The sequence below is a fragment of the Podarcis raffonei genome, chromosome 1 (assembly GCF_027172205.1).
Source record: "Podarcis raffonei isolate rPodRaf1 chromosome 1, rPodRaf1.pri, whole genome shotgun sequence".
Lineage (NCBI taxonomy): Eukaryota > Metazoa > Chordata > Lepidosauria > Squamata > Lacertidae > Podarcis > Podarcis raffonei.
The window spans coordinates 3895657-3920757 of record NC_070602.1 but is presented as its reverse complement, the minus strand read 5'-3'; the positions used below and the strand labels follow the sequence as shown (position 1 = coordinate 3920757).

General features: G+C 49.3%; 2 protein-coding genes across 8 annotated transcripts in view; both read left to right on the top strand.

The window, feature by feature from the left end:
• The window catches only part of TRIM9 (tripartite motif containing 9), a 66642-nt gene extending 63825 nt beyond the window's left edge, over window positions 1-2817 (top strand). For all 7 annotated transcript variants that reach the window (XM_053365592.1, XM_053365558.1, XM_053365580.1 and 4 more), the window contains 2 exons: window positions 541-703; window positions 2609-2817. In XM_053365592.1, coding sequence (XP_053221567.1) covers window positions 541-703; window positions 2609-2671 — 226 coding nt within the window. In that variant the 3' untranslated portion in view covers window positions 2672-2817. The remainder of the gene's footprint in view (window positions 1-540; window positions 704-2608) is intronic.
• A 15885-nt stretch (window positions 2818-18702) lies between these two features.
• PYGL (glycogen phosphorylase L) overlaps window positions 18703-25101 on the top strand; it is a 65897-nt gene continuing 59498 nt past the window's right edge. Inside the window, exons 1-2 of the mRNA XM_053365505.1 lie at window positions 18703-18827; window positions 22013-22257. Coding sequence (XP_053221480.1) covers window positions 22015-22257 — 243 coding nt within the window. The 5' untranslated portion in view covers window positions 18703-18827; window positions 22013-22014. The remainder of the gene's footprint in view (window positions 18828-22012; window positions 22258-25101) is intronic.

The window sequence follows — 25101 nt, the reverse complement described above, 5'->3', positions numbered from 1 at the left end:
ACACAGACAGTGCTTTTTCTGGGGCAACACAGGGGTACACATACCCCTAAACATTTTGTGAATCTTTGTACTTTTGTCGATTTACTGTATTTATTTTTCCTGATTTGAACTATAAAATGGTGATTTTATTGAGTGAAAATGAGAGTACAGTCATACCTCTTGTTCCGTTCCGTTCAGGTTGCGTCTTTTCAGGTTGCGTTCCGCGGCGACCCGGAAGTACCGGAAAGGGTTACTTCCAGGTTTCACCACTCGCCCATGCGCAGATGCTCAAAATGATGTCATGCGCATGCGCAGAAGCGGTGAATCGTGACCTGCGCACGCACAGACGCGGGTTGCATTCTGCTCATGTTGCGAACGGGGCTCTGGAACGGATCCCGTTCGCAACCAGAGGTACAACTATACCCCAAAACATTTTTTTAAGAAAAAGCACTGTGTGTAGAGAGAGAGAGGTTAACCATAGACTTGTACGGTTGGAAGGGACCCCAAATGTCATCTAGCCGAACCCCCTGAGCTAATGAGGAGCGCTTTCTTTCTCGGCAGGACTGAAGGGGGCATCACCAAAGGGGCTACAGTTGGGATCCTGCTTGACCTAACCAGGAGGACCTTGACCTTCTCCATCAATGAGGACCAGCAGGGGCCGGTGGCCTTTGAGAACCTGGAAGGTGTCTTCTTCCCTGCTGTCAGTCTGAACAGGAATGTGCAAGTAAGGAGGAATGGGAAGGAGTCCGGGCCTCTGGGAGGAGAGACTGGGAGGCTTCTTGGATCTGGGGATGAAGCGCTCCCATCAGTTGCTGGAGAGGGGCAGGGCAGAGAGTGGGAAGAAAAGAAATCAGAACAGGAAACCCAGAGTTGCGTTGGCTGGCAGTGACGGGAGTCGCAGTCTAAAACAGGCGGAGGAACGCCAAGGACTAGAAACTCGCTTTGACGAAAAGCAAGCAAGCTGTGATTCTCAGGTTGCTGGGTTTAATATTCAGAATCAGTTTGGTACTCAAAGCTAGTGCCCTCAAGCAGGGCATTCTGGGCAGGGGGTAGGCTGGGCAGCAGGTGGCATGTTCAAACAGCCCCCCCCCCAAAAGATGTCCTGTTCTGGATTGCCCAAACACTCCAATTTTGCTACTCATAAACGGGGCAGTGGGGCGGGGCAGTGGGGGTGAGTAGTGCTCTGCCCAAGCCCTCGTTGTATGCTCTTGTGTGGAATTAGGGAATATACACAACAATGACTAAAGCAAAGGCACCAACTGGTACTCTGCCTCTTCTACCCCCTGATCATTGGGAAGGGCAGCCCCCCCCAAAATTTATTGGGAGGGCCCAAAGAGCTGGGCCCCTAGGAGTTGATGCCTATGGTGTAAAGACGGCGGGAGATTCATTCAATGTGTAAATATGGTCCTGCCATAATTGCCCCTCAAGCCCTAGTGACTTTCTGGGAATAATAATAATAATAATAATAATAATAATAATAATAATAATATATTAAATTTTTATTTATACCCCGCCCTTCCCGCTTCAAAAACCGGGCTCAGGGCGGCTAATAACAAATTTAAAACACTGGGACTCTTCAGGATCAGGCCCAAGACTTGGTTCAGATGATGCCTGAGGCAAAGGATCCGGTGCGGACTGAGACTCCTCTGGTTTCAAGCCTGAGTCCCAGGCCATCACATACACACATAGACACAGAGAGATATGGTTCTGTGAGCATGGGAAGATCAAATCCTGCCAGCTGTGATGGGATTAAAAATGCCACTCCTCAGGGCCCGCTCAAGACATTTTGCTGCCTGAGGCAAGGGGCAAGATGGTGCCCTTCCCCAAGGCACAGGCAGAAGCCCACTGGACTGGTGGTTGAATCTTTCTCCAGTACTGGGAAAGGGAAGTGTCTTCCTCTCCAGTTGAATGCAACATGCCAACATAGCACTCACAATCCCCGCAGCTCAGCATCTGCCGCCTGAGGCTGCTGCCTCACTTTGCCGCATCGTAGGGCTGGCCCTGCTACCTCTTGTTGAACCCTGTACCCAGAACCTCCAAGTGTCCCTATTTTCCAGGGACGTCCCTGATTTAGAGACGCCGTCCCAGTTTCTGATTTGATCCTGGAATGTCCCTATTTTCATTGGAGAGTATGGAGTTATTCAACCCCCAAGCTGTCTGAAGGCAATCCTGCATAGGGAAGTTTTCTTTTAATGTTTAATATTTCATTGTGTTTTTATATATGTTGGGAGCTGCCCAGACCCAAAGTGGCTGGGGCAACTCAGTAAGTTGTGTGGGGTATAAATAGTAAAGTTATCATTGTGGAATGAGATGTTCCTACAGTGGTACCTTGGGTTACAGACGCTTCGGGTTATGCGTTTTCAGGTTGCGGACCGCGGGAAACCCGGAAGTACCAGAAAGGGTTACATCCGGGTTTTGCTGCTTGCGCATGCGCAGAAGCGCTAAATCACGCATGCGCAGAAGCGCCAGATTGTGTCACACACATACGCAGATGCAGCACTGCAGGTTACGAACTCTGCGGGTTGCAGACATGCTGCTGTCACGGATTACGTCCGCAACCCGAGGCTCCACTGTATTTTCATTGGAGAAATGTTGGACTGTATTTGTAGCAAGTGCTCTTTGCTTTCAGGTGACGCTGCACACCGGTCTCCCAGTCCCGGACTTCTACAACGCACGAGGCTCCATGCAGTAAGGAGTCAGCGGGTGCCTGGCGGCTTTTTCTCAGGACACACCGAGAGACCTGCGTTCGTTTTCTTCAGGAATTGACCTCATGGGAGAAAGGAGGAGAATATCTGGTCGTCTGGTAACTCCAGGCCAGCGGAAACCAAATTTTTTAAACAAACAAACAGACAAAAAGCGGGGTGGAATCTAGAGAAGAGAAAGGACCAAGCAGACTTTGGGCACCCGCCAGGGCCACCCCTCTCCGCCTTTCCAGCCCCACCTGTACTCTCTCTCTCTGTGTGTGCACGAGTGTGTGTTTGCTTTGCTAATTTTGCTCTTTCGGCTGTTGACAGCGTTCCGGAGAGAGCCTGAGATGCGACTCTCGAATCAGCTTTTGGGTTCAGTTATTCTTTCAGTTTGCGATTTCCCCTTTCCCCTAAATGTGGATCAGATTCCCAAGGGTGCAGTGGCTGAACCAACTTCCGGATTCTCCAGCCAGAAGGAAAACTGAGCTTCACTTGCTACAGATGGAGAGTTGTGCATATAACATCAGCCAGACCCCCACCCCAAGCCCCTGGGCGGGCAAGAATTGGCTGGTCCTTGAAGGGTTTGCAGAGAGTCCAGTGGACTTTAGCCTCCTCTGTCCTCGTGGCCTTTCTTCTCATAGACATCAGCTTGGGATCACCACTTAATCGACATACAAAAGCCATGCAGGTTGATGAATCAAGCCTTGGGAGATGGGATTTATCTTAATTTTTTCCCAGTCAAAGCAGAGAGTTGGGGGAAAGGTCACATGATCCCCCCCCCCAATGTCAGTGTTTAGCTTTTCGTTTTTTAAAGATCAGGCACCCCTTTTTTTGATCCAGAGGATGCGCAAGGCGGTTCACCACAAAGCACAGAACACCGGTATAAACAAATCAACGCTGGAAAATAATAATGTTGGTTATGAAGGATGATATTTTAGCAGGGCATCCTTTGGGGCCTAGCAACTGAGGCCTGGTTCTCCAGCCCAGATGTGATGGGAGCTGTTCCTAGTACCCACATCTGAAGTGGTACAGCTCAGATACAGGTCTAACAGCCCTGTGAGGGTGAGGTGTACGATTTAGATCACTCTACAGAGGATTCCTCAACGCTTTAATCTGCATATGAAATTAGCACCATTTTCAAATTTGGAATTCTATTGGCAGAACTTCGTATTTGAGTTCTGAGTAAATTATCACTTTGTAGGGGCAGAACATTTCCTCAAAGATTTCCATTTTCGGCGAGTTTCAAAACTCAAATGCCAACATTCCGATTTCTGAATGCTGCCCCCAAAATGCCACCCAGAATTGCCTCCCCCCCCCCGCATTCAGCAAATATATCCAATATCCCATTTCTTTTCTGACTGGGATGAATGGTTGTATTTAGCAGAATGTGACAAACTTCTGGCTCAAGTTAATTGGCTGTTTATCCAGACATTTGTCCTGTACCTCTGTAAATGGGGGGGGGGTCACCAATCTGTCTCTGAACGCCTGAAGTAGAAGGAGGCACCCACAATTTGCTCTAGTGTGCAACAAGGGTCCATTGCATGCTTGAGACGGCAGCTCCCACAATGCACTCCTGTTTCTCATTTGTTTACATCGGCCTTTGCGATCCTGATATCCTCTGGCTGTTTCGGACTGAAGCAAAATGTGAGAGTTCTATCCAGTCCTATTCCAAGTACAAAACCTCAACAGACCGTTGAATCTTATTTCAACATCCTCCACTGAACCCCGAGGGCGCAGGACAGGTTGCATAACACGCACATACACAGAGCTCCTGCCACTTGACGCCCTTCAATATTTGCCGCCTGAGGCAGCCGCCTCTTGTTAGGGCCGGCCCTGTGGGACATCCTTCATGCTGCGGTGATTATCGCAGCTTTGACTGGAAACGGCTTCTTACATGATTGTTTTGTGTGCTAAGTCAGTTTGCAGAGATGCGACTCCAGTCTGGTCACGGGGCAGGGAGAGATTTCAGACTGGGAAAGATCCATATTCACAGCAAGGCTCAAAGGCTCTTAGATATGTTCACGTTTCCCTTGTAAACCAGCCAATTCGTTGTGTTTCATTTTCATGCCGTAATAACGCTACATTACCAGCACCAGTCAAACAGTCATCTTCCTTCCTCTATCTCGCTATATTTCCAAGGCCAAGAGGCTTGTGCCTTTGACATCCTGACCTGGTGCACAGGCCCATTTAATTGTTTGTGACATCAGCCACTGTGGCTGCAACCCCATGCATGCTAGTATGGGGGTAAGCACACCTTAATGCAATTTCCTTCTGAGTAAGCATGCACAGGGTTGCTCGGGGACGAGTCTGCAGTCCTAAATGCACTTAACTTGAAGTAAATCCTGTTGAGCACAGTGGGACTTGCATGGCTTCCTTTTGAGCAAGCAAACAGGATTGCATATAAGTGTGCAGACCATTGGGAGGCCAGAGGTGCAGATATTAATTAAGAATAAACTCATGCATGGTCTGAAACATGGCAGAGGCAGGTATCTGCTGCTGGACCTCCCTTGAATAGCACCCCTCTTGCCTTGTGCTTGATGCTGGGCTTTGTAGTCTTGGACTTACTGATTGCTTCCTACAGATATCAGAGGGAAGCACCCACAGGTGGCTTCCATACCACATAGGTAACTGATGAAACCAGCTCTTTGGCTAGTCTGATGCTGTGTTAACAATGTGAGATTCCCTGACCACGTCAACACGGAGCTCTCAATTTTGGATAACCTGCTCTAAGTGGGCAGCTGCTTTCTTGCTCAGTGGGGGCCTTCTTGCAGGGTCCTTTTTGATTCTGCAAACAAGCTTAACATGGCATGTTTCCGTTTTCTCTGACTACATCCCGCTGCCTAGCATCCATCTCGCCTCATGTCCACGTGTGTGTCAGGACATAGTTTTGCCTAGCAGCGTTTCAAAATTAGCTACAGTGATGACTTTGCCTTAAAAAAACCAACAACTACGAGGCAGATCTAGCATTCCTTTGTGGTCACCGACAGACATGGAAAGGGGAAGAAAGAAGAGAGCAGGAATGCCTTCCTTTCACAATCTCAGGAAATTAAATATTCTCATTGCCATGGCTACCTCTCACGGTTGCCACCTTCCTGGTTTGAAACCAGGCCAACCAGCATTACCCCCACCCATCTAAACGCACTTCTTCTGTATCACCATAACATTATTATCTGCTCTTTGCATTGTTTGATTTACTGTGTCGCAGTTTCAACCCAGGCTGGCTCTCTGTCATTACGTTTCTGCTGAACTGGAAGGAACCACGTTGCAATGAAATACTCAGCCACCTCTGCTCCCAAGAGACCCACCTAGCAGCTGCCTCTAACTGCAATTTGAGATGGGTGCAGTGCATGTGACCCAGTAAAATGCGAGTGCAGATAAGGCTTCGGCAGTTGCATATTTGCATGTGTTTCCATGTATCAGTTTACACCGGGGGCAGAAGGATTTGCTGAGCATTTGCTGAGCAATGCCTTATAAGGAAACTAGCCTGAATTATGCCTGAGAGCAGGCAATGTGGTCAGGAGGTTGGTAGGAGGCTGGTAGCTGTCAGCAGGTGGCAAGTCAGGACCTGGGACAGCTCCAGAGCATCAGAGATGTTGTTCCAACAAGAGAAGAAGCCCTTGTATTTCAATGATGCAACCCTGGATTTGTGTGGAAGCCCAATCCTTCAATTTAGGGCAGAGAGGGACAGTATTCTGTCTTGGAGCCTGGCAGTTTTGTGGCATTTGGGGTCTCCAGGAGAGTGGGGGGGGGATAAATGATAGGGATGCTGATATCTGTGGTCATACCAACCATCCACATTCCATTTTGGAGGAGGCAACTTTAGAAAACCTTAACAAACCCTTCCAACGGAATCTGTTCCCATCTTGGGACCGGCTGCTAAATTTGGCGAATGTCATGTACATACCCCATAATGCCTCAAGTTCATCCATGTGGTTGGTGCCATAATATTCTTTCTGTAGCACGGACAGCATGCTGGTCTGACTTTTCCTTTTGCTTCCAGATTGGTGGCACTCTCTAGAGATAGTTGTCTGCGGAGGGTTGAGATATTGTTTTCTTTCTTCTACCATTGTTTCTCATCGTAAGTTATTTAATTATCTGCTTTGATTCATTTAGCCAGGAGTGGAGATAAATCAGGAATGGTGGGAAGAAAACAATCCAATGTAATAAATGTTAACAGCAAAAAAACAAACAAAACAAAACAAAACCCAAAGCAAAACAACAAAGGAGATGTCTGTAAATAAGTAATTGTTCCCTTCTAGGATTTCCTTCCCCTTAGAACTGATTTTTCTCTGTTATGGTGATGTTGTACCAGCATTACGTTAAACATAATTTATTGAATGGGTGCTAACCTCGCAGTCACGCTCTTCGTTTTTCTCGGCTGCAGAGGAGACAGGTTGCAGGGTGACGCCGATCTCCTCCTGGGCTTGGGTGGCTGGGCCACCTGCGGCCTCGTTTTCCCATCAGCATCGATCTTGCTTCTTGATGATGTTTCTGATGCTTAGAATAGATTCCTAGTGACTTCGTAACATGTCGTTGGCAACTTATTGCAATCCTTAGCTGCAGACAGCCGCCCTCCCAGGCCCAAAAGGGGTCCTGTGTGTTGTTCTAATAAAAGATTTTAGTCAGAGAATTGCCAGTGTTTCTGACTGTTTCATTGGGGGGGTGTCTGGATCTGGAAGAGGAAGTTGGGGGGAGGGAGTGTAAGAGGACACTACCGAAATACAACCCAAAGCCCAGGAGTGTCTACAATACAACGTCTGCCCGATAATAATAATAATAATAATAATAATAAATTAATAAATATAATAGCAAGAAGAAGAATCATTTTTGTTGTTGCTGCAGAGTATCAGCTGATAGGCCACCTCTCTATTGGTTTTGCAATGTGTTCTCCTGCTCTTAAATCATAACAAAGATAATAACAGCATGGGTTACATTGGCCGGATGCCATAGAGGACAAATGCCTCCAGTACTTTTAACTGTTGTGTGGAAGAGGGAATTGCAGCACATGTACATTTCATGGCAGCTATTAAAAGTGCAGGAGGTCTGTCTGTTTCCCCCTTCTCATCTTCACCCCCATCGTTCTGCCTGGACACTGAGGTCCAGCGCCGAGGGCCTTCTGGCAGTTCCCTCACTGCAAGAAGTGAAGTTTCAGGGAACCAGACAGAGGGCCTTCTCGGAAGTGGCACCCTCCCTGTGAAACGCCCTCCTACCAGATGTCAAAGAGAAGAACAACTACCATACTTTTAGAAGACATCTGAAGGCAGCCCTGTTCAGGGAAGCTTTTAATGTTAGAAAAACCACTGTATTTTAATACTTTGTTGGAAGCCGCCCAGAGTGGCTGAGGAAACCCAGCCAGATGGGTGGGGTATAAATAATAAATTATTATTATTATTATTATTATTATTATTATTATTATTATTGCCTTCCAGGGCTGCACATCTCAAACCGCATCCTGATGCAATTCTAGGGCTTCCAGCTCTTTTGCTGGCCCCTGCAACTTGGCCTTTAGTAATGATGGCATGTATTTCTGTGCTACAGAAACAAATCCATCAAATGAATCCAAGGCACAGCTGTTGAGCTGACCGCCCTCTTCCTCAGTGCCTCTAGAAATATGGTCTTTCTGTGCAGTCTCGCAAGCCCCAAAACGGCAGCTGATCAAAATCCGGATTTTTGAAATACTGGTGCTGCCATTTTGATTTTGCAGCATTTTTCCCCCCAGGAGAAAATGGGCTACGGTATCATTTATTTATTTTTAATCACCGCCTGGTTTCATTTTAAAAACTAGCCAGAGATCAGAAGAGACCATTGTCCCCCAGCAGATGGAGCCATAGAGACATACGTCACATTCTGTGCCCAGCCTTTGCCAACCTGGTGACAAGGTCAAACCCATTCTTGCAGGCAAAAAAATAATAAAATTCAATGTGTGTGTGGGGGGGATTTGACAATAAATTTTCCGCACTGGGTACCACCTAACCGTGCTATGCCACTGGCCATGTTCCACATATTCCGTGGTATGAATGGCACTGTTTTCACACCAAAACTTCTCTTGAATCTTCCAACAATCTGCTTCATGGGCTAGACAGGAGTTTTTAGCATTATGACAGAGAAAAAGTTCATGCCCCACTGTCTCCACATCATGTTCCTCCCCCACACCTCCTTTGCTCTGGAGGGGTGGCTAACACCGCAGAGGACAGGATAACACTTCAAAACGACCTTGACAGATTAGAGAACTGGGCCAAAACAAACAAGATGAATTTTAACAGGGAGAAATGTAAAGTATTGCACTTGGGCAAAAAAAATGAGAGGCACAAATACAAGATGGGTGACACCTGGCTTGAGAGCAGTACATGTGAAAAGGATCTAGGAGTCTTGGTTGACCACAAACTTGACATGAGCCAACAGTGTGACGCGGCAGCTAAAAAAGCCAATGCAATTCTGGGCTGCATCAATAGGAGTATAGCTTCTAGATCAAGGGAAGTAATAGTGCCACTGTATTCTGCTCTGGTCAGACCTCACCTGGAGTACTGTGTCCAGTTCTGGGCACCACAGTTCAAGAAGGACACTGACAAACTGGAACGTGTCCAGAGGAGGGCAACCAAAATGGTCAAAGGCCTGGAAACGATGCCTTATGAGGAACGGCTAAGGGAGCTGGGCATGTTTAGCCTGGAGAAGAGGAGGTTAAGGGGTGATATGATAGCCATGTTCAAATATATAAAAGGATGTCACATAGAGGAGGGAGAAAGGTTGTTTTCTGCTGCTCCAGAGAAGCGGACACGGAGCAATGGTTCAAAACTGCAGGAAAGAAGATTCCACCTAAACATTAGGAAGAACTTCCTGACAGTAAGAGCTGTTCGACAGTGGAATTTGCTGCCAAGGAGTGTGGTGGAGTCTCCTTCTTTGGAGGTCTTTAAGCAGAGGCTTGACAACCATATGTCAGGAGTGCTCTGATGGTGTTTCCTGCTTGGCAGGGGGTTGGACTCCATGGCCCTTGTGGTCTCTTCCAACTCTATGATTCTATGATTCTATGCTCACTTCTTCTCTAACAGAAAAGTCCCAGATGTTGTAACCTTTCCTCTTGGCTTGCATGCCCGTATCTTAGGTCTTCCTAAGAAGGAGGAAAGAATTGAGGCTTTTGAATTGTGGTGCTGGAGGAGACTCTGGAGAGTCCCATGGACTGCAAGAAGATCAAACCTCTCCATTCTGAAGGAAATCAGCCCTGAGTGCTCACTGGAAGGACAGATCCCGAAGCTGAGGCTCCAAGACTTTGGCCACCTCAGGAGAAGAGAAGACTCCCTGGAAAAGACCCTGATGTTGGGAAAGATGGAGGGCACAAGGAGAAGGGGACGGCAGAGGACGAGATGGTGGGACAGTGTTCTCGAAGCTACCAGCATGAGTTTGGCCCAACTGCGGGAGGCAGTGGAAGACAGGAGTGCCTGGCGTGCTCTGGTCCAGTGGGTCACAAAGAGTCGGACATGACTAAATGACTAAAGAACAACAGCAAGTTGTTCCTGCGTGCGCTGGAGGGGGGTGGGGGTGTTCAGGGAGTCTGGGTGGAGCAGGGAGAAGCCATGCTCAGCTATCCCTGAATTGTATGTGCAGGTCCATATAGTTCAAGCTATGGTTTTAAGTGAGAGCTGGACCATAAGGAAGGCTGATCGCCAAAGAATTGATGCTCTTGAATTATGGTGCTGGAGGAGACTCTTGAGAGTCCCATGGACTGCAAGAAGATCAAACCTCTCCATTCTGAAGGAAATCAGCCCTGAGTGCTCACTGGAAGGACAGATCCTGAAGCTGAGGCTCCAAGACTTTGGCTACCCCAAGAGAAGAGAAGACTCCCTGGAAAAGACCCTGAAGTTGGGAAAGATGGAGGGCACAAGGCGATGGTGGGTCAGTGTTTTCGAAGCTACAAATATTAGTTTGACCAAACTGCGGGAGGCAGTGGAAGACAGAAGTGCCTGGCATGCTCTGGTCCATGGGTCACGAAGAGTCAGACACGACTAAATGACTAAACAACTAAACAACAACAACAGCAACAAGAAGGAGGGGGAACCTCCTGCCCGGAAACCAATGTCCCCACTGTGGAAGGACGTGTGGATCCAGAATTGGCCTCCACAGTCACTTACGGACTCATTGATAAAACAGTGTTGATAGAAGACAATCTTACTCGGCTACGAGGGATCGCCAAAGAAGAAGACTCTCTAGCCCCACCAAGGATTGAGCCTCATCCTGGTTTAGGGACTCCAGATGTTGGAGGGTTTGGCTAAGTTGTTCAGCGGGGGCATGCCTATGGGTTGGCAAGATTGGCCCCTGCCAAGAGGGCAGGCCCAGGGGGCACAAATCTCGTGCCTCCCCACTCTGGCTTGGAGTGGCTAGGAGCCCACCCAACTGCCAACTCCCTGAGCCCCTCTTCCCCCGCTCTGTGAGGTTTCTCTGGGTGCCCCAGTGGAGGAATCTTCTTCCTGGCATGGGCCACGGCAGCAGGGTCCCCTCCCCAGTTGCCCAGTGGTGTACTTAGAAGTGCAGCTCCCATTCAGCTCCTTGCCAAGGGGGCAATGGAGAGAGCCTAGGTACATCTCTGTTGTTGAAATACTGTATATCCTCGACTATTTGTTGTTTAGTCATTTATTCGTGTCCGACTCTTCATGACCCCCTGGACCAGAGCACTCCAGGCACTCCTGTCTTCCACTGCCTCCCGCAGTTTGGTCAAACTCATGCTGGTAGCTTCGAGAACACTGTCCCACCATCTCGTCCTCTGTCCTCCCCTTCTCCTTGTGCCCTCCATCTTTCCCAACATCAGGGTCTTTTCCAGGGAGTCGTCTCTTCTCATGAGATGGCTTACACTCAAGTATATACGGTATATAAAAGTAATAATAAGAAGAAAATTGTCCAGTAGCACCTTAAAGGTAAAGGGACCCCTGATCGTTAGGTCCAGTCTCAAATGACTCTGGGGTTGCAGCGCTCATCTCGTTTTATTGGCCAAGGGAGCCGGCGCACAGCTTCCGGGTCATGTGGCCAGCTTGACTAAGCCGCTTCTGGCGAACCAGAGCAGCGCACGGAAACGCCGTTTACCTTCCCGCCGGAGTGGTACCTATTTATCTACTTGCACTTTGACGTGCTTTCGAACTCCTAGGTAGGCAGGAGCTGGGACTGAGCAACGGGAGCTCACCCCATCGCGGGGATTCAAACCGCCGACCTTCTGATCATCAAGCCCTAGGCTCTGTGGTTTAGACAACAGCGCCACCCGCGTCCCTAAGTAGCACCTTAGAGACCAACTAAGTTTGTTCTTGGCATGGGCTTTCGTGTGCTGTTGTTGAGGCTTTGCAAATTAAGCCGGTGTGGTTTGTGGTGAAGAGTGTTGGTCTAGGACCTGAGAGACCAGGGTTCAAATCTCTACTCAACCGTAAAGCTCACTGGGCGACCTTGGGCCAGCTGCTCACCTCAGCCCAACCTACCTCACAGGGTTCTTGTGAGGATAAAATGGGGAGCAGAAGAACGAAGTAGGTCGCTTTGAGCTCCGTGGAGGAAAGATATAATTTTGAAACAAACAAACAACCAACACAATGCATTCCCAGTTCAATCTCCAGGCAGGGATGCGAATGCCTCTCTCTGTGAAATCCTGGGGAGCTGCTGCCAGTCCGTGCAGGCATTATGGAACTATAAGGACCACTGGGTCTGGCTCAGCAGAAGGCAGCATCTTGTGTTCCTCTCCGACTTCCTTCCTGCAGGAAACTCCGGCTTCAACATCCGATTTCCCACCAGCAACCGTAATGCAGGAAGCTGCACAGAGCGATGGCTTCAGGGTGGATTGATGTCAGGTCTATATTCAGTCGCAGCCGGGGGGGGGGTGGCCCTCCTCCTGCAGCTCCTTGGCCCTCCTCGGAGGTGCAGCAGGCACCCCCTGCTGTGAGCTGTCCCCCCCCCCCCCGCTCAGCATCTTTGCATCCTTCCCAGACCCAACATGAGGGAAAGCTTATTTGTCCTGTCGCCTCCAATATCATGGGCCTCAGCCAACCCTCTAAAGCAGAATTATCGAGGGCGGCGCCGCCAGGCAAAGGACACCCTCTCCTTGACTTCTAAATTCCATTTACAAGGGCCCCCTGAGCTCCTCTTCTGTCTGGAGTTTACATCTCCTTGATGGGCAAATGGGATCTAAGCTCCCTTTCAGACTATAATCTTATCACTGGCTCTTGGTTCACTTGGAGAGGTTAGGGGAAGCAAGGCTCCATGTGACAGATCAGCTGTGTGATGCGGACCGGTTTCCAATTTCTGCATGTCATGTATAATTCTATGAACTTACATCATGTCGCCTCTCAGCGCCTTTCCCCTAAACTAAACCCAGAAGCCCCAAACGCTGCAACCATTCTTCACAAGGGACACACTCCATCCCATTCTGCACTTCCAGACAATCTTCAAGGGCAGCCCCATGCAGAGTGCACTGCAGTAATCTATCCCAAATGTTATTAGTCCATGGGTCACTGATATAATAATAATAATAATAATTTATTATTTATACCCCGCCCATCTGGCTGAGTTTCCCCAGCTACTCTGGGCGGCTCCCAATCGAGTGTTAAAAACAATACAGCATTAAATAGTAAAAACTTCCCTAAACAGGGCTGCCTTCAGTTGTCTTTTAAAGAGAAGATAGCTGCTTATTTCCATCACATCTGAAGGGAGGGCGTTCCACAGGGCAGGCGCCACTACTGAGAAGGCCCTCTGCCTGGTTCCCTGTAACTTGGCTTCTCGCAATGAGGGAACCGCCAGAAGGCCCTCGGAGCTGGACCTCAGTATCCGGGCTGAACGATGGGGGTGGAGACGCTCCTTCAGATATACAGGACCGAGGCCGTTTAGGGCTTTAAAGGTCAGCACCAACACTTTGAATTGTGCTCAGAAACGTACTGGGAGCCAATGCAGATCTCTCAGGACAGGTGTTATGTGGTCCTGGCAGCCATTCCCAGTCACCAGTCTAGCTGCCGCATTCTGGATTAATTGCAGTTTCCGGGTCACCTTCAAAGGTAGCCCCATGTAGAGCGCATTGCAGTAGTCCAAGCGGGAGATAACCAGAGCATGCACCACTCTGGCGAGACAGTCTGCGGGCAGGTAGGGTCTTAGCCTGCGTACCAGGTGGAGCTGGTAGACAGCCGCCCTGGACACAGAATTAACCTGCGCCTCCATGGACAGCTGTGAGTCCAAAATGACTCCCAGGCTGCGCACCTGGTCCTTCAGGGGCACAGTTGCCCCATTCAGGACCAGGGAATCCTCCACACCAGCCCCAAGAACAGTACTTCTGTCTTGTCAGGATTCAACCTCATATGTTAGCCGCCATCCATCCTCCAACCGCCTCCAGGCACTCACACAGGACCTTCACCGCCTTCACTGGTTCTGATTTAAAAGAGAGGTAGAGCTGGGTGTCATCTGCATACTGATGAACACCCAGCCCAAACCCCCTAATGATCTCTCCCAGCACCTTCATATAGATATTAAAAAGCATGGGGGAGAGGACGGAACCCTGAGGCACCCCACAAGTGAGAGGCCAAACCCTCTCAGTCCAGGAATGTCTATAGTTGGTGAACCATCCACAGGTAGCCATAAGCCCTCCTTGCCACTGAAGTCACCTGCGTCTCCGGACACAGCTTAGAATTGTGAAGCACTTCCAAACCACTTACTTGCTTTTTTTGTGGGGGGGAGGGCCACCTCACCTAGAATAGGCCAGCACCCTGATTCCTGAACCTCAGCCCCACTGACTCATATGACCTCTGCCTTGCCAGGATTCCGGTTTGGTTTATTGGCCCCCATCCCTGCCTCCAGACACCAGTTCAGTACCTGAAGTGCCTCTCCTGATTCAGATGGAATGGAGAGATAGCATAAAATGTCCCTAAAGCTATATTCCTAGCAAGTTGGGTCTCTGTGTTTCCTGTACCTGCAAAGCCTCACGTGCTCTTAAGAATATAAGAGAGGCCCGCATGCTGGATCAGGCCAAAGGGGGATCTCCTAGGGCGGCTTTTGTTCTCAGAGTGGCCAACCAGAGGCCTCTGGGAATCCCATAAGCAGGACCCAACCTACCTAACAGGGTTCTTGTGAGGATAAAATGGGGAGCAGAAGAACTACCGTATTTTTCGCTCCATAGGACGCACCAGACCATAAGGCGCACCTAGTTTTTAGGGGGGGAAATAAAGGGGGGGATTTATTTATTTCCCCCAGCCCCAAAGAGCAAAGAAGGCAAGACAGCGAGCAGGATCCATCCCGCTGGCTGTCTTGGCTTCCTCTTTAGCCACGCGCAACCGCTCCAGCCGGGAGACGCTGCGCGCAGCTACGTTTTTAGCTGCAGATAGCTGCCTGAAGCCCGGGGAACGCAACAGGAGTTGGCGCTGTGCTCCCCAGGCTTCAGGCAGCTATCCGCAAGCCTTCGGAGTGCAGGGGGAACTCCCGCCACACTCAGAAGGCTTGCGGATAGCTGCCTGAAGCCTGGAGAGCGAGAGGGGTCAGTGCGCGAAAGCCTGCATTCGCTCCATAGGATGCACACACATTTCCCCTTCATTTTTGGAGGGGAAAAAGTGCGTCCTATAGAGCAAAAAATACAGTAAGTAGGTCGCTTTGAGCTCCTTGGAGGAAAGATATAATTTTGAAACAAGCTAACAACACAATGCATTCCCGGTACAATCTCCAGGCAGGGATGCGAATGCCTCTTTCTGTGAAATCCTGGGGAGCTGCTGCCAGTCCGTGCAGGCATTATGGAACTAGAAGGACCACTGGGTCTGGCTCAGCAGAAGGCAGCATCTTGTGTTCCTCTCCGACTTCCTTCCTGCAGGAAACTCCGGCTTCAACATCCGATTTCCCCCCAGCAACTGTAATGCAGGAAGCTGCACAGAGCGATGGCTTCAGGATGGATTGATGTCAGGTCTATATTCAGTCGCAGCCGGGGATCGTGGCCCTCCTCCTGCGGCTCCTTGGCCCTCCTCGGAGGTGCAGCATGAGGCAAAGCTCATTTCTCCTTTCGCCTTTAATATCACGGGCCTCAGCCAACCCTCTCAAGCAGAATTAAGCAGGACCCGACTGCAACTCCGTTTGCCTCACCTGTGATTCCCAGGAACTCGGAGGCACACTGTCTCTGACAGGGAGAGAAAACATGGTAGCCATTGATGGCTTTCCTCTTCATCAATTTGTCTAATCCTCTATGAAAGTCATCCAAATCAGTGGCCATCACTGCCTCCTGAGGGAGTCATTGTAATTATATTATTATTATTAAAATTTGTATACATATAAATACATAAAATATATAAATACATAAAAAGCAAGAACAAAAACAAACCAATAATTCTCTCCCCCCCTCCCACAACACATTAAAAACTGTACAGGACAGAGCTTTCCAAACTTTTCATCTTGGTGATACACTTTGTAGACATGCATCAATTCTCAACACAGTAAATCAGTTTTACTAGTTTGTGCTTAGACTAACCTTGTGAAGAATATAGAGAACATAAAGATCAGACGGATTATGAAAGAACCTAAGGAAGGGAAATGATTGAAGACCAGATGCAAAGGTGAGCAAGACGTGCAGTGAATGCGGTGGAAGAGTTTTATAATATTTTAACTAGGAGTTATATATTGTAATGTTTGAAGCATGAATTTGGTAATATTATTGATTATGAAAAGTATTTTTTGCTTTTGTCTTTTCTCTATTTTTTTTTTTAGTTTGCATTTTGGAAAACATGTCTATAAATGTGTTTACAGTGTTATGTATTGTTCGTTGTTTCTCTTTCTTTTCTTGTAAAATTCTATAAAAATTAATAATTAAAAAAAAAACACCTTTTCCAGCCCCGGAAGAAGCACACGGGGAGCATTTGTGCGACACACCTACACACTGCAGCTGACACACGGCCAGTTTGGAGAGCTCTGGTATAGGATGTTAATCAGACCAAAGCCTGGATGAAGAGGAATGCTTTTTTCACCTGATGCCTAAGGGTATATGATAAAGACACCAGCCAAACCTCCTTGGGGAGAGCATTGCACAATCAGGGAACCACTGTTTAATAGGCCCATTCTGAAGGCAGTCCTGTTTAGGGAAGCTTTTAATGTTTGATGTACTACAGTATCTTAATATTTTTTTGGAAGCTGCCCAGAGTGGCTGGGAAAGCCCAGCCAGATGGGCGGGGTATAAATAATAATATATTATTATTATTATTATTATTATTATTATTATTATTATTTTCTCAAATTGCCATGCTCCGGAGCTTTTGTGGAGGGGAGGGTCACATGAACTAAGGGCCTCAGATGATGATTGTAAGGTCCAGGTCAGTTCATATGGGGAGAGGCAGTGCTAGAAGTATCGCAGGCCTTAGCTGTTTAAGGCATTATAGGTCAAAACCAGCACTTTGCACTGGGCCTGGAAACTAATTGGCAGCCTGTGCAGTTGGGCCAGGATAGGCGTAAGATGCTCAAACTGTCTTGCCCCAGTGAGCCAGCAAATTCTGCACCAGCTGAAGTTCCCAAACCGTCTTCAGAAGCAGGCCTATGAATAATGTGTTGCATTAATCTAACCTAGACATTATCAGAGCATCTGGTACACAGGCTGAGACCCTCCCTGCCTGTGGACTACAACTAATCCAAAATGCGGCAGCTAGACTGGTGACTGGGAGCCGCCGCCGCTCTTTGTTCTCTTTGACATCTGGTGGGAGGGCATTCCACAGGGTGGGTGCCACCACCGAGAAGGCCTTCTGCCTGGTTCCCTGTAACTTGGCTTCTCGCAGTGAGGGAACCACCAGAAGGCCCTCGGTGCTGGACCTCAGTGTCCGGGTAGAATGATGGGGGTGGAGATGCTCCTTCAGGTATACTGGGCTGAGGCTGTTTAGGGCTTTAAAGGTCAGCACCAACACTTTGAACGTACTGGGAGCCAATGGAGGTCTTTCAAGACCGGTGTTATGTGGTCTCGGTGGCCGCTCCCAGTCACCAGTCTAGCTGCCGCATCCTGGATTAGTTGCAGTTTCCGGGTCACCTTCAAAGGTAGCCCCACGTAGAGCGCATTTCAGTAGTCCAAGCGGGAGATAACCAGAGCATGCACCACTCTGGCGAGGCAGTCGCAGGCAGGGAGGGTCTCATCCTGCGTACCAGATGGAGCTGATAAACTGCTGCCCTGGACACAGAACTGAACTGCGCCTCCATGGACAGCTGTGAGTCCAAAATGACTCCCAGGCTGCGCACCTGGTCCTTCAGGGGCACAGTTGCCCCATTCAGGACCAGGGAATCCTCCACACAGATTGAAACAGATCTAGAACTAGTTCAACTGTGAATGCTCTGACTTTGCTGGCATTCTACTTCATAGCAGGTTCTTGTATTATGAGACAGGGAGAAAAACGTGTCTCATCCATCCAAGATGGATGGAAACTTGTCTCCTTGAATCCGAATAATTTATTAAAGGGGGCGGGTGGGAAAGGAAGAGGAACCCTTGCAACTGCCTACCGATAAGCTCTTATCCTTTTGCAAGAAGCTTCTGCCCCCCCACCCTTCCTCACCGTGCAATATTTAAATGCGTATTTTAACCACGGGTGTTTTTACCCCAACGCTTTCCCACGGTGCCGTTTCACTGCGTCTTTTAATCCAGACGCCCTAAACGCCATGGGTGCAAATCGCTTAGAACCCTAAATCTGGCACGGAGCTGGTTCACCAAGGAACCAATAGCTTTGCCTACTCAGAGGTAAGGCCCTTTGAGCTCAATGGGGCTTACTTTCGGGTAAAGAGGGGATGAGGGCCGCCGATTTCCGCTTCACGTCCCTGCCTGCCTGCCTGCCCGCCCTGCCCTCGGGGCCTGGCAAACTCCTGGCTGCGCCTGCCATCCCTCCTGCAACCGGAGCAACGCCAAAGCGGCTGGGGAGGGAAGAAGGAGCACCGCGGGAGGAGCGGCAGTCAGTCCGGAGCCCGATCCCGCTCCGCTTCCCCATTCCAGGGCTCCGCCCGCCCCTTCGGGCAAGAAAACTTCCCTGTCCAGCGATTAGAAGGCGGGGTCCCGGGGCTAACAGGCGTCCGCCTCGGCCAATGGCAGCCTATAAAAAGAGGGGCGGGGGCGGGCCTTGGCTCTTTCCGGGAAAGATCCTCGAAGCGCCTCTGCGCAGCACCGAACCCCGAAAAGAGTGGGGACACCATCCTCCGACGCCCCGGGATCCAGCGCAGGTAAACGCTTCGCGATGGGCGACGCGCGCTTGTCCTGCTTGGCGTATCTCCCTGGGGGGCAGGAAGAAAGGGAAAGTCCTGCAGGACACGCCCCAGGGGAGAAAGTTTTGGGGGCATGGGGGGCGGGGAGGGTGCCCCCCATTCCCTCCCTCCAACCCCTCGCAAGTAAGCGCGCAAGAAGGGGGAGCGGTCCGGGTGGGCGCTGCTGCAAGCGGTGCGTAAAAGCGCACAGGGTAGAAGCGAGGTAAGCGGCTGGCTCTGAGCTTTCTCGGGTGCAAGGAGCCACTTCCTTGGGGTGGAGAGGGACCCCCCACATTCATGCGCACACCTCGAATCTTCCAACCCCTTCTGAGGGGGGGTCAGCTTTCTCCAATGATGTTTTGCTCCCCACCCCCAACTCCCCACGGAAGAGTGGAAGGGAAGAGTGCAGGCGGTTCTGTTTAAGTGATTTTCCTTGCCTGCCAGGCAAAAAAGCCACAGTTCACACGTGACTCTGAAAGAGGCGTGTTGCGCTTCTGGGGTCCGCAAGAGGAGTGTGAACGCTTCCGTCGGATGCGCGTTCTCGGGGGGGGGGGAGAGCCCCTCATCCGCTTTAAAGGTCTCAATCTTTCCCCCATAGAGGCAGCTCAGAAGTGACGCTGCGCTTCCGTGCACGCACTTACTTGCCGGAGAGTAAGCCTCATAGAACGCAGTGGGAGTTAATTCGGAGTAAGCGTGCTTAGATTTGGGGCTACACAGTGCAATCCCAAGTATGCTTACTCGCGAGCAAGCGAGGTCTCCTTTAAAAATGCCTCTGCATAGGGTGTTATTTCTGCCACGGACCCTCTCTGACCCACAAGTGGGGCTTTTCCCAGGACCAGTTAAACTCATTGATTTTGGACCTTCTCAAACCCGAGGCCTGAATTGCTTTTGGGATCTCCACATTGGTGTCTTGTCCCACTGATCACAGTCTTTAGATTGGAAAGGGTCTGAATTTGACTTTTCTGCATCAAGAGGCAGTGTGGTGTCATGGTTAGACTACGACCTGGGAGAGACTAGGGTTCAGATCCCCACCCAGCCATGAAACTCACTGGGTGACCTTGGGCCAGACCTCTCAGCCTAGCTACCCCACAGGGCTGTTGCAAGGATTAAATGAGGCTACCACCAAAGGATCTACACCGGAGAGAAGCTTTATGAATGTTTGGACTGCAAGCAATAAATAAATTTATTTATTCTCCAGTCTGATGGGAGTTGTAGTCCAAAAATCTGGTGGGCACTAGGCTGGGGAAGGCTGGTCTGCAGTCAAGCAGGAAACCCATCTTGCTTGCATGGTGGACTTTTGATTTGAAAACTGCCCCACTGTTGCACCCGGGTCCAAAATGCTGGACTAGACGGGCCTTGGGCCTGTTCCAGTAGGCTACTTTACGTTCTCATGTTTGCAAATTGTGTTGCTTGCCACCCTGGACTCCTTTGGGACGAAGGGCAAGATATAGATTGCAAAAACCAAAGCGGAAATAAAATATTCGCACTGGGATAGCATGAGACTCTTCAGGGTCATGGATTTGAGTCCCACAGTGGGCAAAAGTCTCCTGCATTGCAGGGGGTTGGACTGGATGACCTTCAGGGTCCCTTCCAACTCCAGGATTCTGTGAACTGACCAAAGTCCAAAGCGGTTTGGAGAGAGACGTAGCCCATTGTGCTGCAACCAATTTATCTGAGCTTTCATGAAAGCCCAAATGGGGATCCAGGACTCGTGTGCAAAAAGGAAGGAGGAAATTGAGGTTCTTTTCTTGCTGCCTCGCTGCCTGGCAACTTCCCCTCTTTCTCAGGCAGAAAAGGTTTTCTCTGTCGTTGTGACTGGCCTGGTTAGCACTGAAGCATGTAATCTGGGTTTGGGCAGAACACTTCAGGCTGCAGTTGAGAGTTCCTATAAAATAATACTCTTCTAGACCCCCTTCTGCCTGATACGAGGGCCTGTAAGACAGAGCTATTCCGCCTGGCCTTCAATTTGAATTAGCCTGATCCTCTATTCCCTTTTCCCTTTCCTCTTCTGTGAAGAAACCCTTTCTGGGACCCCACATTTAAATTCTTCCCTGGTTTCCTTGCTGGCCCCTAATAGGACCAACTTGGCCAGTTGGTCCTGGTGATCATTTTATGTCTACTGACTGGGTTCCCCTCCCCCAATGACCCCGGAATTTTTGAATTTTATTGATATTGATGCTGCATTTTCTGTTGTGTTTTATGCTGTTTTTAAGTCACATTTTAATCATTGTTTTATATTTGCTGTTAGCAGCCCTGAGCCCGGTTTTTAAACCGGGAAGGGCAGAGTATAAATAAAAAATTATTATTATTATTATTATATGACATGCTAGCTGCCTAGGTACAAGGTGAGGGGGTATTCCATCATGTAAGCCTGCCTTTGCAATCTGAGGTGGTGCACCCCAAGCTCTGATTTCCCACCTTTGCAACCTCAATATGCACCTTTGCAAACTTGGTTGCCAAGGCAGTAACTGACGTCTGCTCCCTCTCCCGGTTTCCAGCCCCCCCCCAATCTCCTGCACCTCTCATAGAAGCATGCCACTCAACCTAAACCCGCAGGATGCAAAAAATAAAAGGTGAAACTTAATTTTGTAATTTAAGTTTAGGAACTTAATTGGAGAGTTTAAAATCGAGATGTGGAAATATCGACAAAAGGCAGGATTGAGATTTGGACATGCTTCAAGGTTCAGAGTATGGGACGTCGTACAATTAATAATTACAATTCGGAAGATAATTTGACCTTGTTTATTTTAGTTTTTAGTTTTTATTGGATTATGATTTGATATGTTAAGTGGATGTCTTTTTTTGGAAAATTAATAAAAGTGATCTAACAACAACAACAAAAAAGGAACTTAAACGCCAGCCCAAACCCCTAATTCCACCTGTATCCAGGAAAGGGGCAGTCTCCCAGCTGCTTCTTTCAGAGCTGAGCTCACTTTTAAACCAGACTCCTCCTCCTCCTCTTCCTGCCTTCATTCAGTCGCTTCTCAGCCCCACAGAGGGAGGCAGAACAGGAGGGAGGCTGTCCTGAACAGGAAAGGGCTGTACCAGGTCGCTGGCCGGGAGCTCCAGAGGTCAGTGCCTTCCCGGCCGCTCTCTCTCTCTCTTGGCGGCTGGGCTGTATTGCGCGAAGGGCACCCAGCGCTGTCGTCTCCTTCCTCCGACAGCCATGTCTCGCCCTCTGACAGACCAGGAGAAGCGCAAGCAGATCAGCATCCGTGGCATCGTTGGCGTGGAGAACGTGGCGGAGCTGAAGAAAGGCTTCAACCGGCATCTCCACTTCACCCTGGTCAAGGACCGCAATGTGGCCACTCATCGCGACTACTACTTTGCCCTGGCCCACACTGTCCGCGATCACCTGGTGGGCAGGTGGATCCGCACACAGCAGTACTACTACGAGAAGGACCCCAAGGTGAGACATGCGGGGCAAGCCAGAAAGCGGCTCTTATTGCTGTTTTGACACAGTTGAGCTGTGGAACTCCTTGCCACAGTAGGCAGTGATGACCACCAACCTGAACTAACGTTGGCCTGGTGTCCAGCAGCCTCTTGCTTAGCTGGTCCATCTGGACTCAGATTTCTATTTATGATTTGGTTAAATTGTGGATCGTTCCATAGTTTATATAACATGCTTTTGATTGCTAGCAGGCCTCTGTTTCTTGAACAGGTGAGATACATATTTTCAAAATCTGTTGTTGTTGTTTAGTCGTTTAGTCGTGTCCGACTCTTCATGACCCCATGGACCAGAGCACGCCAGGCACTCCTGTCTTCCACTGCCTCCCGCAGTTTGGTCAGACTCATGCTGGTAGCTTCGAGAACAAAATAATATTTTCAAAATAAGCAGGGGCAAAGTTCCCATGCTGAAAAATCAAGGAGTTCCAGGACCTAACTTCTTTAAATTATCGTACATGGAAATCGCCTTGGCACGGTGATTTAGAAGGTGATTAATAAATCGGCGGCTGGTCTGTGCAGGTGTGTAAATCACCCCTTGACTGCTTCTTGGAGACTCTCGTCTGGTGGTGGTAGGTGTGGTCCTTGGAAAAACAGACAGGCTTGAGGTGGTGATGGATGTGCCGTCCTTGGTTGAATTGCAAGAGCCACATGCCTTTGCATGCCACCACTCCTCAAGGAGGAAAAGCCATGTTCCCAGGTGAAACCAGCGCCATTGTTCCAGCAAGGGTGAGGTCCGAGATCAGGGTGTTCTGCTTGGCAATGTGTGTGGCAGGACAAAAAGCAGCAGCTCAGGTGCCCTGCAAGGCTGTCCTTGAGACCTGGCTATATATGCACACATGACACAGTTGTGCAACATGTGCCTTGTGTAATGTCTCTAACACAAATAAGTGGGATGTCTTCAGCACCCTGGTCTCTCTCCCTACTCGGCCACTGACAGTCTCTTAGGCAGGGAACTTGAGTCCTTGACCCAGGCCTTTTATCACTCACCTTTCATGCTAGTTTCCACATTTTTGTTGTTGTTTAGTCGTGTCCGACTCTTTGTGACCCCCTGGACCAGAGCACGCCAGGCACTCCTGTCTTCCACTGCCTCCCGCAGTTTGGTCAAACTCATGCTGGTAGCTTCGAGAACACTGTCCCACCATCTCGTCCTCTGTCATCCCCTTCTCCTTGTGCCCTCCATCTTTCCCAACATCAGGGTCTCTTCCAGGGAGTCTTCTCTTCTCATGAGGTGGCCAAAGTCTTGGAGCCTCAGCTTCAGGATCTGTCCTTCCAGTGAGCACTCAGGGCTGATTTCCTTCAGAATGGAGAGGTTGGATCTTCTTGCAGTCCATGGGACTCTCAAGAGTCTCCTCCAGCACCATAATTCAAAAGCATCAATTCTTCAGCGATCAGCCTTCTTTATGGTCCAGCTCTCACTTCCATACATCACTACTGGGAAAACCATAGCTTTAACTATACGGACCTTTGTTGGCAAGGTGATGTCTCTGCTTTTTAAGAAGCTGTCTAGGTTTGCACATTTCTATGCACACTTTTTGTGAATGCCTCCACGTTTGCGGGTGCTGGTTGGAGGGCTGCCTCACAAAATGCGGATTTTGAAGGATGGCTGGGTTTAAGTTGGAGGCTTGGAGGCAGCAGTGCTTCTGAATCTCAGCTGCTGGAAATCCCAGGAGCGGAGAACTGTTCTTGTGCCTTGCTGGTTTCTGTCAGGAGACTGCCATCGGAATGGGGAGGGAGGCAGGGGGTTACTCCGCTGATTCTGAGAAGCAGCTCCTCGTCTGGCAGTAAGGAAAGCCACACCCCCAGTGGAGCAGAGGGGGAAAGAGGTAGCCGGGTGGAGGGAAGGCTCAAAGATGCTACTGAGATCCCAAGCGCCTCACCTGGCACGGCCAGCCAGGAGGCACACACGCTTCGGTCACCCTGCTTGCGCAGAGGGATGAGACGGAAGGAGGGGAGGCGGAGATTTGGGGTGTCCAAGTTCTTATGTTGGGGGGGAAGCTGGAAGGGGCCACTCCCGGAATCTGCAAGTGACTAAGACGGACATGAACGTTGTGGTCCTGCACTGTAAATAATTTGCACAAATAAAAACCTGCGGAAGACAGGTCGGAGCCCTGCCTGGTTACTTGTGAGCAACCACCTCACCGCCTGACAGTTTCCCATGGGGGCATTTGGTTGGCACCAATATCAGGAATATTCTGATATTCCTATCAGAATAGGATGCTGGGCTAGATGGGCCACTAGAAGTGCATATTAGGTGGTTTCTCTTTCAATTGCAAACAGAATTACAGAAATCTACTTTATTTATTTCTCTTTTCGTTCTATTATTATTATTCCTCCCTCCCTTTGCTTTTGCTTTGTTTAGTTTTGCTCTGTTTTCCTTTTTCACCTAGATAGCTCAGTTGGTTAGAGCGTGGTTCTTGCAATGGCAAGGTTGCAGGTTCGATTCCTGTAAGGGACAGCTGCATATTCCTGCATTGCAGGGGGTTGGGCTAGATCAGGTAGATCCCTGGCTGATCCGGGCAGATCGTGGGATCCTTATCGTGTACAAAAAGTTACGGGGGGGGAGAGCTAAAAAAAACCCCTCTGTGCAATCTTCTCCCCCAAAAGCTCAACAACTCTGGCCAATCCACCCACCCCATGTACGCTACTCCTCCCTCCAATGGGTAGATCACTGCCAGTAGATCACTGCCAATACTGGGAGCAGATCAGAGTCTCTTGGGAGTTGGACATGCTTAGACTAGATGATCCTCAGGGTACCTTCCGAAATAAAAAAATTAAGGTCTTATATATATATATATATAATAAATGT